At 39.2% G+C, this 16,945-nt stretch overlaps 1 protein-coding gene and 1 pseudogene across 3 annotated transcripts; both read right to left on the minus strand.

Moving 5' to 3' along the window:
• Positions 1-314: 314 nt before the first annotated feature.
• LOC122090470 lies at positions 315-2,204 on the minus strand (annotated as a pseudogene).
• Positions 2,205-7,524: 5,320 nt separating this feature from the next.
• On the minus strand, positions 7,525-13,756 carry LOC122090539 (protein FAR1-RELATED SEQUENCE 5-like). Of its 3 annotated transcripts, XM_042660173.1 has the most exons (6): positions 13,495-13,755; positions 9,300-11,399; positions 8,498-9,203; positions 8,193-8,387; positions 8,036-8,095; positions 7,916-7,959 (listed from the first exon to the last, which is right to left on the minus strand). In XM_042660173.1, exon 2 carries the CDS (start codon positions 11,386-11,388, stop codon positions 9,490-9,492), a length of 1,899 nt encoding a protein of 632 aa, XP_042516107.1. In that variant the 5' UTR covers positions 11,389-11,399; positions 13,495-13,755; the 3' UTR covers positions 7,916-7,959; positions 8,036-8,095; positions 8,193-8,387; positions 8,498-9,203; positions 9,300-9,489. The 3 variants fall into 3 exon arrangements, with proteins under 3 accessions (XP_042516105.1, XP_042516107.1, XP_042516106.1); XM_042660171.1 differs by having other exon boundaries at positions 7,525-7,959; positions 8,498-11,399; XM_042660172.1 differs by having other exon boundaries at positions 8,498-11,431; positions 13,495-13,756.
• Positions 13,757-16,945: the final 3,189 nt, after the last annotated feature.

The following is a 16,945-nucleotide window of genomic DNA, read 5'->3' on the forward strand; positions in this document are numbered from 1 at the left end:
GTGATATGGACATCGAATTCAACCATGTGGAAGGGTTAATTGAGAAATCCGACTATTAGAACTTAAGCGATGATCTAGATAGACCGCATGTCAAATTTTATCTTTAAATTCAATCATTTACCTTCATTTATTGACATTGATACTATGATTACAATTAGATATATCTCTTTTAATTTTTCAAAGTTCTGTTTAATCACATGGTAAATTCCAATTAAACTGAAACATATATGAACTGGTAGACCAATAGTCCGAATTGAAAGAAACGTACATGAATATGTAAAGGATCCATGAATTATATATGAGACACAATTCCATATATCATATGCGTTATTAAATGTTTTATTTCCAAAGAATAACTTCTCCCCAATTACAAAATTGAAAAATAAAAAATGCTTACAAAACAAGAAGAATGAGACAATACAAACTCATCATATTAATTAATTCAACAGCCAATAATATATAATAAAAATAATGATAATGAACACATGCAACGTGGTTCCATTAACCATGCAACGTATAACGTCCAAGCTAGTTGCGTCTTCCAATACCCCCATCACCACCACCGCCACCTCCACCTCCACCTCCACCTCCACCACCAAATCCGCCGACACCACCAGCACCACCTCCGAACCCACCACCAAATCCTCCACCCTTTCCAAACCCACCTCCTATTCCACCACCAGATCCTCCCCCTCCCCCTACACCGCCTCCAAATCCTCCGCCCTTACCGATTCCTCCACCAATCCCACCACTTTTACCGATACCTCCACCAAAGCCACCACCACTTCCTTTTCCAATGCCACCTCCAAGCCCACCACCCTTCCCGAATCCACCTCCAGCGCCACCGCCAACTCCACCACCAATTCCGCCACCATTCCCAAACCCACCACCAGCTCCGCCACCCTTTCCAATTCCACCACCAACTCCGTGACCCTGACCCTTGCCGATCCCTCCACCAACTCCGTGACCGTAACCCTTGCCAATCCCTCCACCGATTCCTCCTCCCTTACCAAATCCACCACCACCACCAAGTCCACCTCCTTTACCTATTCCACCACCGAGTCCACCTCCCTTACCGAATCCACCACCGCCACCAAGTCCGCCTCCTTTACCTATTCCACCACCGAGTCCACCTCCCTTACCGAATCCACCACCACCACCAAGTCCGCCTCCTTTGCCTATTCCACCACCGAGTCCACCTCCCTTACCGAATCCACCACCACCACCAAGGCCCCCACCCTTCCCAAACCCTCCACCCGCACCACCACCAAATCCACCTCCCTTACCTATTCCACCACCGAGTCCACCTCCTTTACCAAATCCACCACCTCCACCTGCACCACCACCACCACCACCACCAAGGCCCCCACCCTTCCCAAACCCTCCACCTGCACCACCACCAACTCCTCCTCCCTTACCTATTCCACCACCGAGTCCACCTCCCTTACCGAATCCACCACCTCCACCTGCACCACCACCACCACCACCAAGTCCACCTCCCTTACCGAATCCACCACCACCACCAAGTCCCCCACCCTTACGATCCACCACCACCACCAAGCCCCCCACCCTTCCCAAACCCTCCACCTCCACCACCACCAATTCCACCACCAAGTCCACCTCCCTTACCGAATCCACCACCACCACCAAGTCCCCCACCCTTTCCAAACCCTCCACCCGCACCACCACCAAAACCGCCACCTTCGCCGATTCCACCACCAAGTCCACCACCTTTGCCAAATCCACCGCCAATGCCATGACCACCACCGAACCCACCTCCAGCGCCACCACCACCACCACCACCAAAGCCGCCCCCGAACCCACCTCCCTTCCCAAAGGAAAACTTCTCATCCTCGTCTTTCACTATAGCAACATTTCTAGCAAGAACACCCACAACAAGAACATTGAAACAAAACAGTGACAGAAGAACGATCCCCCGAGCTAGTCTTGTCATCTTGTGGCAGATCGTCTTCACAGTGTTCGAGTGTTTAGAAGATAGAGGACCCCTTTATATAGAGTTGATGATCAAAGTACTCCACCTACTTGCAATGGTGTACTAGGAGTTACTAGTTAACAGTTGGTAGGACGCATTAAATTCTATCAACCACTAACAGTTCGCCCCAATAAATGTCCACATCATTTAATCATAGTAAGTCGTGGTTGCAGTTGGAGATCTGATTATCTTCTTCAATGGCCATGGCCATGACTCCATTATTCTCTTTGTGTTCTTATTAATACGTACCAGTATTAACCATATATATCAATATTGTTTAGTTCATTAATTACAGGAAATCTCTCTCACTTACACATCACACCATCCAGATCGGATGAGGTCGTCCCTCCTCATTGTGGGTTTTCTACTATAAGTATGGACAGGCCAATGGTTGATGTAATTAACCTGTTTCATGCCGCCCTGTTGATGGTCGGACCTATCCAATCATTTGGCTTAGCTAGGTTAAGTATGTCACTGTATTTAGTCATGCATCACAAGATGGGTTGGGTTGGGTTAGGGTTAGGGTTAGGGTTAGGGTTAGGGTTAGGGTTAGTCCATATTTAATGGGTAGGTTTGGTTTAAGTAAAACCAGGCACCTAGAGCACTCTTGAGTGAACCGTGGAACCTAGGTTTCAAAGACTCATTTTGATCAAGTGGGTACCGGTTTTTGAATTAATTGAGTGGTTTTGTGGATTGGTCAAATTGATTGTCTGAAAACCAAACCGCTGGTCTGGTTTAAGAAAAAAAAAAAAAAGTACCGTACTTCGTGCAAATTTCCTGCAATATGTATTGATTCAAATGTCGAGAAGCTGTTTCGACCACTTGACCGTCAAATCGCAATATTTGTACCTTACTGTTGGACCAAGTGCGCCCTTACTGTCAATCTGGTTTCTTTCATAATACTAATGGTTCAATCAATATGTATTGACGCAAAGAATACTACAAGTTGACAACCAACAACATTTTCAAAGTGACTCAAAACATTAAATCAACCCTAATCACACACTACTGGTTTATAGAAAAAATTCTATTGCTCTTTGGTTGCTTCCCATTGGATGATTAAAAAAACCCAGTTTCAAAATCAGGGTTAGTGCTAACTAGCTAGGACTGGTTTAAGAAAATTTCAAACAAAACTTAGGGTGATCACTCAAGTATCATCAAATGAGATTGGTAAATAACTCCTAAGAATAAAAAGATGATGGTGGTAGTAGATGGGGTTTGATATTGATGGGAACATTTAAAAGAGTTTGGTGTCTTTTGTTACTTAGCATGTGAATGGTAGATGAAGAATTTATTGTTGCTCAAAGTCTTCTTCTTCCTTCAATTCATTGTAGACTCATTCAATATCCATCCTCTTAGGATCTTTATTTTTGAGGTGCCATGGCAATGTCAGTGAGGTACATTGGCCAAGTATGGCCATGGAAACTTTATATGAACCATAAAGAGGAGTGAAGAATATTAATAAAATGAAACAATTGAAGTAAGCTTCATCAATCAATGGAACTGTGTACTCAATCATCGTTCAATTATATGGTAACAAGCATTACATAAGATAGTAAAATCCATTGATATAATGAATTGACTGAATAGAAACCGATAAAATCAGATCGAATAAACTCAATTTACTGTATTGCTTTATGTTCAAGCAAAGGTTGATTCTGTGTTTCTAAACGATTATATTTCTAAAGTGACATTTTATGATGTTTAAAAAAACAGTAAGAAAAGCCGCGATATATATTCAGATGGTAAGCTTTAATTATTTTAAATTTATTTGTTCATACTCTCAAATTAGGCAAAGGGGGATCGAATTAAAGCGTAGAAAGGTGTAACTAACCTTACAAACCACATGTAAACCAAATGTAAATAACAATCAAACAGATTACAATTGAGAATTGCCAATTGTTTTACAGAATTTTTCAGTAGTGGTGGTGATACAAGCAAAGCCCTTTTGAGTGATTCCATTAATGGGATTCACTTTGTGAGGTCTCATCTCTCATGGGTTTCATTCATTATTTAATATTGAGACTGCCAGGGCCTAGGGTTCTTGTGCTCTTCCGCCTTTACATCAGATTAGTACTGCACAAAAGCGATGTATGAATTTACTTTAATTGATCCTTTTGTCTCTGTCATGATGTCATCTCATCTCTACAGGGAAAGAAATTAGGTGTGTGATCATGTGGCTTTTTAACCTAACATATAAACTACTCTCTGTTGCTCTCTACATTTGCTAAACTGAAACCCCATCCCTTCCTTTCTCCTAACACCCAAGTTGAAGTCCCTTTCCATTGGATATGTTACGTACAAATTTTTTGGATCATCTGGTTCAATGTAAAATGGATGGGAAAGAGTGGGAGGGAGGTTGGGCGTGGTGGAGGGATCCAGTTTATTTTAACCCATGGTATGGTAAAGAAATCTACCCCTCTGATTGGAATAGGAATGGGTAGTTTCGAGCACATTCAATATGGCATAAGTGGGAGTTAATGATGACATTCATTCTTCCTATAGTCCTATCAACAGGATCAAGTTATCAATGAAGAAAAAAAAATCTCTTTCACGATGGGTGAGGAAAACATAATCTTAACAGAAAAGAACGCTCCCTCATCATTTGATCCTATTGCTCAGACACAAAAGGCGGCAAAATGACGCCCTCTCCCTTATGAAACCCAAAAAAATCCACCCCACTTTGATGCTCATGTCAGTGAAAAAATTTCTCCATTGTGTGGGAAGAATTTAGCCACGGGGAATTCGTCCTCACCATCTGGGCAACATATCCCTCCCCTCCCCCATTCCCCCCTTTCCCCCACTATTATGTGATACCCTCTCTTACCCATCCAAAAACCATAATAGATTATTCTTCACCATTGTTTAAGGAAAACCGAATTTCTTTTTTTTCCTACCAAATTTGAAAAACTGACCCTATTATTGATGTGATGCCAAAATTTGGACCTAGATCCTACTAATTTGGGCCGAGTCCACGTGATTAACATTGAACAAGATACAACTATCGAGAAATCCAATATTTTTTTTTTCCTAGAAAAATCCAATCTAAATTTAGGCCTGGCAAAACAGGTAGGCCTATTACCTGCACGAAAGTAAGAAAATATTAACTATGGAAAGAGAATATTGACAGGCTGCGTACTGCATGCTAGCTTTTCGTACCCTATGCTAGCTTTTCTCTATGTCCCTCTCCTCCCCCTTTTAAAATAACATATCTATCCCTTGAGGGAGAAAAAAGATATAAAAAAAGAAGCACTAGAACTTAAAAATCTTTTGCCCAAGATGGGCTTAGACTAGGTCCATAGATATCATCCTCCTGTTTTGCTTCTTCTCCACCCCAAATATATTTATTTATTTAAAACCCCTGAATAGAACATGGGATTGACCCTTCAATTCAAAACCAAATCAATTGGTCGAAATTGATCCAAATTCAACCAAAACACTAAATTTTGGAATCAGGAAGATTTGTGATTTTTTATTTTTTATTTTTTATTCAAAACACATGCAGCTCTTGCTATAATTGGTAAGTTATATTGATTTTTTACTATTTTGGTGAATAAAAGGACAAAATGACCAAAAAAGAATATCCAAGTACATTCATATCCAATTCAAAAGAGGGGTTCAGAAATCAGGCATTACACAATAGAGGTCGACCAATATCTGTTGAAAAGTCCAATTCCGATGATTTGATCCCATTTCTGAACTCATGGGAGTATGTGGAGGAGACTGTAATGGTTTATCATATTCACTTGGGGTGTCAAAATCCCGGTTAGTAGGAACCCACACTGAGCCCGAATTGGAATCTCAACCCATATGATGGGCTAGGGTTGAGAATTTCAGGCCCAAGCCCGGGTTAAATTGGGCCTGGGTTCAGGTCTCAACCCAACTCAGTCCAACCCAACCTTGTATAGTAAGTATATAATAATATAAATATGTTAACAATCATAAATGGATACTTGTAGAAATTTTTTGCAAAAGTCTTTCATTTTCCACAATCTACATATATATATATGAAAACTTTGATCTTTGGCCTTTCCAATGCTTCAAGATCAAGCAACCAAGTAACCAATAGTACTAGACTGGGCTGGATTGTGTTAAGCTAGGCCCAATCAAGGTTGATCAGGGCTGGACTGACATATCCCAACTCGACCTAGGGTTGGGCAGGGCTTGGGTTAAGAGACCAGCCCAACCCGGCACATTGACACCCCTAAATTATTCACAATTTAATGCATGACTTTGATCACACCTGAACCCACCCCCCCTCCCCAAAAAAAAAATATTGTCACTGCCTTCTTCAGCCTGCACAAGTAGAAAAATTAGAATTCCAATCTCCACTGCTGAAAAACCATCTTAATGGTTCTTCAACCTCATGATCAAAGCGAAAGACTTAAGGCTTCAATGAGTTCTCCAGTCCAGATACGTAATTAAACAAAATCAACTGATTTTTTTTTTTTTTTTCTTGGGGTTAAAATTATTTATTTTTCTTCAAGGACAAGAAAATTAGCAATGTATGGTGTTCCTCCGCAACAGAGCACATGATCAGAGGTTTATCATTGGTGATTATACAGTGATCATTTACAAAATTACTTTTACCCCAGGGATGGACACAATATATATACAACTCTTCCTAACAAAATCATTCTGAAGATTTCCGAAGACAAAGAAAGCAGGTGGCACATAAGATGGAAGCAATGCCCTGTGTTCCCTTGCAGAATCCTATAATTACAACAATTAAAAGTTAGGATGTAATGAGAGAGATTCAAGCACAGGAATGAACTATATCCGAGTGAAAAAAAAAAAAAATTAGAAACCCAGAGAACAACAAAAAACATTCAAAAAAAAAAAAAAAAAAATCAATGGTGGGAAAACCTCTGTTCATTTGTATTCTCTTCCAAATATCAGAATGCATGCACCCTGGCTCAGGGAAAAACATATTTTTGACTCCCATGCAAATGGGAGATACATATCGCAGACTATTCCTTCCACACCCTCACTCCCCCTTAATTCCATGAGAGGGTACTGTGTTATCTATCCATAGGCATGTTTCGAGATTCATTTGGACAGCAGATACCCAGTTTCTCAAGCTTCCTTCATCATTGAACAGCTCTGATAGCTTAAGCCTGAGCAACATGGAAATGCCTACTTTTTTCCACTACTAATGGCCTTCACCAATTCTAATTGGAAGGAGACTTCAACTTATAATGAATTTACTAATGGATCATATGAAACAATCACCTTCAGCTCTTGAAAGCTTGGTCTGGAATTGCCACAAACTATTGACAGCTATTGATAATATTACCCTTTTTTATGTAATCTATGCAGTGAATCGCATCACTGCAGTAAAGAACTTGTTTTGTCCCGGTATGTCCCATTGTTTTGATGCATATAGTTTGAAATGTTTAATATTGCTTTAAACAGAGTTGAATGGTGGAACAGGGGTAACTGATGATCCCACTAGTTAGGCTAAGGCTTAGTTGAGAGGGCATGGCATGACTTTTTTTTATACTACATATGTCAGGTATACCAATACTTGCTCTAGAAGGGAGATAGGTATGTGATTTCTGAGATCCAAGTTCACATTTGTGAACTATGCATGACCAATATCCAAATCGGCAGCATAAATGAATTACCATATGGCCTAATTACCCAGTGAACTATTCATGACCAACATCCTATTCAGCAGCATAAATGAATTACCATGTGGCCCAATTACCCAGTAGAAGAGAATCCTATGAACGTTGGAAGACAGCACAAACTGGACAGAAATAAAACAAAAGAAATGGCAACCACCAACATAAGTGAAGACTCACATTTCCTGCCGATGAAGACTCACATTTCCTGTCTCTCATCGGCTGGTTTTTGTGGATAGCATTTGCCCTTCCTCTCCAACCCCCCCCCCCATTGAGCAATGAGTAGTGCTGCCAATAAAGAATGTTGGGCCATACCACTTACTGATGCTCGAGCAGAATCTTCACAAAATTAGCAATAGGATTATTCACACAGTAAATAATAAAACTATTAAAATATTCAAGCTTTGTTCATTACCTAGCCAAAGTGACAGCTGCTAGATGCAGGCTCTTGATATAAGCTAGGAGGTAAGGAGTCCTGCATGAATATATGGTAATAATATCACCTTGGTCAAACACTTCTAATATAAAATTTATTGAAATAACTGAAGAAATTAACATTGGAAAACAATTACCTGTGGAAACTGAATGCACCTAGGAAAGATGTTATGGTTAGTGCTGGGATCAGGTAGTTGGCTCATGGTGGGATTGGCCTGTTGATGCATGAAATGAAAATTTGGTTGATAAATACAAGGAACCATATGATGTCCACCTTGATCATAGGATATAGATGGTAAACTTAATGGGTTCTCTTCAAAACCATAGGACACCTACATAATGCACAAGGACATAGCTGAGCATGAGAAAAGGCTAAACAATATTTGTTAAAAAAAAAACCTTCGAGAAAAACCTAATAACTTCAGAGTAATGGAAGGGAAACCTGATTGAACATAGATGATGAAGGAGCTCGAATTGGATAGTATGCTTGGGGAGAACATGAATTATTGGGAGTGTTACTAGGTACAGGAGGCAAATTCGGAGATAATTTACTCCTAGAGCCTCCTTCAGTGCCAACAGCCCTGCATCCGCCAAGCTTGCCTCCCCCTTTTCTTTTATTTCCCTTCACTTTTGTAGATTTTGCACCATCAGAAATATTCCATCTGTTGCTGTCATCAAGATGTACATCAGCATCATCCACCTTGCTGCTATCTTTCTGACACCTAATCTGATTGACTAAACTTTCTACATGTTCAGAAGAAGAATCTATATTTTCAATACATAAGTTTTCTGTATATTCACTTTCACAAGACTTAGCAATGTTGCTGTATGTTCTTCTCAGAATTCCTTCCACACCTTCCAACACCTGATTTATATAGAATGCAGCAAATGCAAATGCTTCTTCAGTTTCAGCTGCCCTTGCCGCTATACTAGCAATGCTACGGCATAGATCTTTATAACGCCTCAATAAATCAAACTTAGGGTCAACTTGTATTTCACAGGTACTAGCATCTTTTCCAGTTCCAAACTTAGCATCTTTTGTCCATCTCTTCAAGATGTATCGAGGTGGGACCACTTTCACATTTCTATGATCAAGTACCTTGAGAGAATGACTACACAAGATCCCTACAAACTCAAACTTCCTACAACTGCAAAAAAAATGTGTCATCTGAAGAATTAAAAGTAACAAAATATTCACGAAGTTTTCCATCTACAGTAATTTTATATTCAGTTACTGGCCCAACCTCACTAAACAGGTTAACAACATAATCTAGGCATTGTACAAACTCTGCTCTGAACACTTCAAATATGGCTGGTGTGTAAACATCTACTGCCTGCTTTAACATCTTCACAGGGATTAACAATCTTGCTGTACTATGGCTCATCCCATAACTAGATCTTAGTTCTTCCCAACGTCGCTCCTCCACTAACCTTTCAAAATGCTGCAAAAACATTCACGAGATCAGGCTCACGATTCAGGTGATTCCTTAGCACACTATACATACTTTCACTGAACTGTGTACTTTTCATGTCTGCACAAAATGCAACTCTTCCATAAGCCAAAGCCCATTTCTCCTTTTCTTCAAACAACTTTTGTAACCATGTGTTTCCCCTAAGATCATATTTGTCCAGCATGCTCTCCCATGCTTGGATAAAATCTTCCTCCTCTTCATGCTCAAAGATACAATTGCTGAAATCTTTGTCGAAAGATTTAGAACCACCAAATACAGTGGTAAGGTGGTGAACAAGGGCATTCTGATAAATCTGCCATACACAAAAACGATGATATGTCTCTGGCAACACCACTGCTATTGCCTTAGCCATAGCTTCACATTGATCTGTCAAAATTGTCTTTGGCACTTTCTTAAACATTGCCTCAATGAAAGTCTCAAACAACCACTTGAAAGATTCAGTTGTTTCATCATAAAGTAGGGCAGCACCAAAGAACACAGTTTGTTTATGATGATTGACTCCTGTAAATAATGCAAATGGCCAATTGAAGGTATTAGTACCATAAGTCATATCAAAGCATACCACATCACCAAAGTGATCATAATCAACAACCATCTTTGCATCTGTCCAAAAAATGTTGGTTATCTGATCAAACATATCAAGCTGTATTGCGTAAAAGAAGAAAGAATTTTCTAACTGCATCCTTTGGAAATATTGTAATAAGCCTCCCGCGTCTCCTCGTTTCATTGCTTTCATCCTCTTAGACTGTAAATAGTTCATGTAGTACACAGGAGGATAAGTAATCTTCTGATCATCAATCCCTTGACCACCCACAGCTAGCATAGCAAAAGTATCTGCTTTTTCAATCCTAGCAACTTGAGCAGGAGCTAATTTCTTCTGTGATTTTAACAACTGAGCTTTATCCGGGCTGACAAACTCATGATTGTGGATTGCTTCAAGTTGGATGACACGATATTTACCATTTGGTTGAAGAGCGATAATCATGTGAGCCAAGCAACCAGTTCTTGTTTCTTTACTAGGATTTTTCAGACATATCTCTCGTGGATCTTTCCTACGATAGCCTTCTTTAGAGCAACAATACCTTCTAGATTGCACTATACCATTCTTGCTTTTATTCAACCAATCTTTTCGAACACTAAAGCCCATCTTTCTACCATATTGGTTATAGAAATCATACGCTTGCTCTTCTGATTCAAATTCCATGCCAACTTCCAATACTCCATCTCCCATGCATTTGATTTCCATGGAAACATCAGACTCCGTTTGCCCAACTTTCATGGCTGTATTTTCCACGGGAACATTTGACTTTGTTAGCCCAACTTTTGTACCTGTATCTTCCAAGCAAACATTAGACTCTATTAGTTCATCTTTCTTGGCTACATCTTCCAAGGAAACATTTTTCTCTGTTAATTCCATGGAAGCATTAGACTCTGTTGGTCCATGTCTCTCGGATGTATCTTCCATGGGAACATTATACTCTGATATCTCCATGAGGCTATTTGACTCTGTTAGCCCAACTCTCTTAGCTTCAGCTTCCATGGGAACATTAGGCACTATTGTCCCATCTTTATTGGCTGTACCTTCTACATGAAAATTAGACTTCATCACTTCATCTTTCATGGTTGTACTTCTTACCGGAATATTAGACTCCACCAGTCGATCTCTCATTATTATATCTTCCTCAGGAACTGCTAGTCCATCATTGTCAGCTGTATCTTCCAGAGGAACAGTAGACTCTGCAAGTCTATCTTGCACAAGAACATTTGACTTGTCTAAGTCATCATGAGAAAGTTCTGGGCTGTGATACTCTGCCTCCAAGTTAAATTCAAACCTACGCATGGATTGAAGTCTGACTTCCATGTCTTCTTGACCTGATATAACATGACGGTCAATATCTATTGACCTACAGTCCCATAAAAATCAATGCATAATTAAATGTAAGCCAACAGTTTCCTTTTGAAACTACATTATCTGTTATCCTAAAATAAAGAAAATTAAACAGCCACATTAAAAAAAAAAATGTCTACATTCATTGAAAAACTTTGGTAGCAGTTCCCTACGCATTCAAAAGGATTTAAAAATTCTTTATGTCAATATTTTGATTTTTCATGCTAGTCATTTCAGCAAATTGAAAAACCTAGCAATATTATCAAAACTATATTTGGAGAAGAATAATAGGCATTTGAAGGAGAAATGAATTTTCATTGCTCATCTTATTGATCATGACTATCATATACATTAAGGCTGTGTTCGTTTCACTGTAAAATATTTTACAAGAAAATAATTATTATATATGTCTCATTTTATATTTTTCTGCTATTTGGCTTTTGTTGGTTGTAAATGACTTATTAGCACATTTGAACATGATCAAGTAACCATCACTATTTTGGGAAAACAATATCCTTAATTTTGAAAGCTGCTGGGCCACCTTCTACGGCTCAGACACTTCAGACCTTCTAGGGGGCGTCGGCGGAGGCAGCGTTAGGATGGGCATGGGACCAGGGAGAATCACTAGATGTTTTTGCTACATTGATGTCGTGGTTCAAATGTGTGGTTTTCCAACCTTTTGCAGTGCATTTTAGTACAACATTTCCCCTTTCTAATCCTTATATGTTAGATCAAACACCAAAAAATACGAAGGAAAAACAAACACAGATTCATATACAACACAGATTTAACGAGGTTCACACACCAATGAGGTGTGCTACATCCTCGGGCAAAAAAGAAGATGTTTCACTACTGTGGAAGAGAGGTCACAATGGAGATCACTCAAATACACCCAAACTACGGCAAGAAAACTCGCCCAAAAACCCTAGCTCGAAGAACCACAAATTACAATGCTTGCTCAACAAGACGATAGTACATTATATTCTCCTCCAACTCATAGGTCGATCCTTCAGGTTGCCTCCAAAATATGTCGGAGCTGGTCATTCTTCAAAATGGTCAAAAATTCGAGGCAAACATAACATTATATAATTTTGAATTTTCAATAAATCCCGTAAAACAATTTACAGGAAAACAAAAGCAACCTAAGTGCAAACTCCATGATATGATAAGTACATTCTTGGGGGAAAAAAAAGATTAACCTTATGCAGAATAACCAAAAGTTTTAAAACTTGGGTCAGAATCGGGTGATTTGACTCTGAATTGACCAATCCAACCAGATTCCAATTGACCCCAATTTTTTGTAACCAAGTTATGATTGAGTTTGACCTAGTCATGCTGAGTCCAGCCGAGTTCGATTGAGTCTAACTAATTCCTGGACAATTCCAGGCTGATTATAAGAAGAATTAAGGGGACCAATCCCATACCTATTCCAAGTTTTGAAACCTCAAGAACAACAATGGCTAGAAAATTTGATTTTTAGTTTTCATCAGATAGTGATAAAAGTAGGTAGAATTCAGTCCACCCATGAAGTCCAGAAAATACCAAGCAATGAAAAGCACTTAAAACTGTGAATTATTGGGGTCCATTATTTCCAACATTTCCTCGAAACTACTAAAGGCAATTATGCATATCAATAGGTCTTCCAAAACTTGAAAGTAGAACTAGCCTAAGAAACTGCTATTACTATTTTTTGATGAAGCTTAATGCTGGAGGAACCACTACCCATGAAACAAAAAGAAAGAGCATGATGACCCACCAAATATCAGATTTTCAATCAAATAGGTTTAAATGACATTCTTAAAATTTACACCATGGAGGAATGGTGTCACCTCCACCACCCACCCACCCACCCTTTGAACAAGAAAAGGGGGAAATCTAAAGGGATATATTCTGAATGTTAAATTATGTGCAGGAACTGCCAACAAAGCTTCAGCTCTTGTTATACTCAAAACCAAAAGCTAAGAAGGGCAAGAGAGTGTGGAAATGATCAAATAAGCACCAAATTAAGAATGGAAAGTGAATTGGAAACGAACATAGACAAGAGAACTGATCTAAACAAGTCCAAATTCGAACACATACCAGGACGGTCTTTGATAGGAAGTAGCTCCGTAGAAGCTTAAAATGGTCGGACATCGAGAGTGGCGTTTCGGAAGAAACTACAAGAGTGGCAGTATCGAACTCTCCGACTGCGCCGACGTTCAGAATTCCCGGCGGCAGAGGCCGACCACGGAGGAGTGGGTGGGAGGAACCTAGGTTAGGGCTTGGTTCAGAAGAGTTGAAAGGGAAAGCGTGATTCTTCTTCCCATGATTATCAGAGGATACGACAGAGCACGGAGTGGGATTATCACTACGAGACCAACCATGTAAGGAGAAAAAGCATCGAAGGGTGTTTTGGGAATATAATCTCTCCTTGGAAGATGCTTTTTCCTCTCACTTGGAGGGTCCTTTGTGCTATCCTCGTCCTCTCAACCCGGTGGGTTTTTTTTATTCTCCCCAAACGGAGCGGATTCGATATGGATATATACTATCCAAATCCATATTTGATCAACATATGGGAAATCTATCAAGGAAAGGGAAACATGTCTGTCGAGCAGTGAAAATACTTAAAACGTGAGGTAGTTGCGTCTTTTTATACTCAGTTGTGTCTGAATATGTCGGCTATGATAGAAGGAGTATTGACTAATGATATCAATACTAATATCAATACCAATATTTAAAATTATTGCTACACGTTTCCGTCACACGTCCACCTGTAGAAATCAGGTCACAAACTGGGCCGGAGGAGGCTCTGGGACCAGGCTCCGATGCTAAAGTTAGTCTTGGTAAATTGGTCGGATAGAATACTTGTGAGAGATTGAGAACTTACTTCTTTCCTGGCTCCCCCTGCCTTATATAGAGCGTGCAAGCCTCCTATTGGTCAAAGATCATGAACACGTGTTTCCTCCTCATTGGGGATTTTTTCTTGGCGTGGCTGATCGTAATGGCTAACTCGGCCTAGGCTAAAGATAAAATTGTTAACTTAACCGAGGTAAAAACCCTTAGAACGGTTAACTCGATCCAGGCTAAGGACAAAAGCCGTTATCTTAACCACAGTGAAAATCTTCCGATGATTAACTCGACTACGGTCAGCCCTGTGGTCTAGTGTCTTGAGAATCACACAAATAGATGATCTTGTCCTGGGCCTTCATGGTCTCGGAAGAGGTCCGGGGGTTGGCAGGATTGAGTTCAACCTGTCCGCCTTGGCCCTAGTGGTTTCGGGACAGACTATCCAACCATTGACTAGTCAACGGTTCTGTGGTATATCAAAACCATGGTTTATGATTTAAGAATGTGATTTGGTTGCTCTACTTGGTTACGACGATCATTTTTTTAATTAAAAATTATTGGGTGCACCTTGTTGTCAACGATAGTGAAATGAGAAATTTTAGTCCTTTTTCCCCAAAGATCTTATAGCGTTCTTAAAGATAAATGTTTAATGGGAATGAGTTATGTCTAGAAGTGTATAGCTTGCTATTTTGATTTAGGTATCTCAATGTATTGGGCTTGGAATTTATGTATTTTGTTATCATTTTGTAGTAAAGTTTGAATTTAAAACAACAACTTTCTAGTGGCATTGATGAAATTGTTGTGTGATAAACCCACTAAGTCATCAGTAGCCCTCAAATTCAAGTCTCCTGTTGCCTTCTCCCTGCTCCTTTCTTTAGTGTGTAACCAGCTAAAAAATAAAGTTTGAATTTTAATTTACCTAAACAAAATCATATAATCTAAATTATTATGATCTAGACATGAACTTATATTCATTAAAAAAAATAAAAAAATAAAAAAAAACCTAATTTTGTCATGTTGGTAGGATGTGTGGCTGTGGTCCATGCAAACATGAAATATTAATTGATATATAATATTAGGATTTAGATATTTTGACACAATTAAGAAAATGACATGTTAAGGTCTAAATGACTTGACAATGACTCAAAACAAATATGACATTACATAGTCTACCATCATACAAAAAATAAGAGTATGATACATCAATGTCCATAAAATAGTTAAACAATGAAATTTGCCACATGGACCATCCCATCAGTATCTACATAATCTAATGGTTGGAATGGCGAGACCAACATGGTGAGAAATTAATGAAAGATAAACGGTCTAAAAAAGGTCTAGTGCAAAGAGTAAAATGACAACACTGTCCCCTTACTCCATGCATTGAAGATGCTCTCACATGTCTTTCGATTGGCTATGCACACTGGTGTTCTGACATAATTCTATTATCTTTACTAAAATTAGCCCAAACTTAAAAGAAGGTTTTTTTTTTTTTTTTTGATAAAAAATGTTGTTGATTTAAAAGCATTTTTGGAAGAAAAAACAGAAAGAGAAACACTATTGATAGGTGATAGACATGGATGAAAAAACTTTCTTCTATAATGGCATTCCACTATTCTGATTATTAATGCTATTCCTTTTCATGATGTAACGTTTTTTTTGGTAAACTTCTCATGCCATAACAAATGAGCAAAATACATAAGTGTGAAAGAACTCTATCCTATTGGCGCAAAAAATCTCAACACTTGGATCATTGAGAAGACATGCATCAACATCCTCAGCATCCTAAAAATATGGGGAAAAAATCGTCTGCAATTCCGATCTCGTACAATTCTATAAAATATCACCTTCATGGGGTGACACGTGTATTGATACCAATGCAATGGTTTAGATATGATTTAAGTGATTCTTCACTGATTTAAATGCTAGATCTGATTTAAATGACTCTTCACTGATTTAAGGTTTTATTAGTTGTACCAGATCTGGATCATTGTATTGGTATCAATACACGTGTCATCCCCTGAAGATGGTATTCACAAAATTGTACAAGATCGAAATTATAAACGATTTCAACCCAAATATATGGGTAACATTGTCTTTTCACACCCTTCTTTGAATGTATTTTCAACAGCAAGAGACGGTTTCTTTCCTAATAAATATCTACAAGAAATTTAGGACTAGGGACTGAGTCGTCAAAAATGAAAAACAAGCAAGTAGCTCAAAGAGAACGAGAAGTTACTAAAAAAAAGTCAAAGATGCTCTGACGAGGGTATTATGGTCAGTAAAATAGGTATTTTTGTCCACATACTTTTTGTTGGTTGATTGATTGATGCAATCACATGCTCCACATTAGAAAATGGACTAATGGATGGGCGCATATATTGCTTCATTCTCATCCATAAGCGATGGAATCGTTTCTTGCACTTTTCCTTCCTTCCTTCCTTCCTTCCTTCCTTGTGATGAGGGGTCCCCCACGACAACGCTAGATAGAATGGTAATACAGATTTGTGGTGGGACCTGTTGCTGCCAAAAACCCCGCTAGTCCAACCTACACAAACACAGACGACGGAGGCCCGGAACTTTGTCCGGGGTTAGTCCTCCGACGCTCAAGTCAGGGTCGGCCGCACAGTTCAATAAGGGAGTAATGGTGAGGGTGTTAGAGCTTACCTTCCCCTTTCTTCCGTGCCTTCTTATATAGCTCTTT

Source organism: Macadamia integrifolia, chromosome 10 (genome assembly GCF_013358625.1).
Source record: "Macadamia integrifolia cultivar HAES 741 chromosome 10, SCU_Mint_v3, whole genome shotgun sequence".
In the NCBI taxonomy this organism is placed as follows: Eukaryota; Viridiplantae; Streptophyta; class Magnoliopsida; order Proteales; family Proteaceae; genus Macadamia; species Macadamia integrifolia.

What these genes read in the sequence shown, in the direction of transcription:
- LOC122090539 (XM_042660171.1), bottom strand. Translation starts at nt 11,388, where the DNA reads ATGGAAGTCAGACTTCAATCCATGCGTAGGTTTGAATTTAACTTGGAG.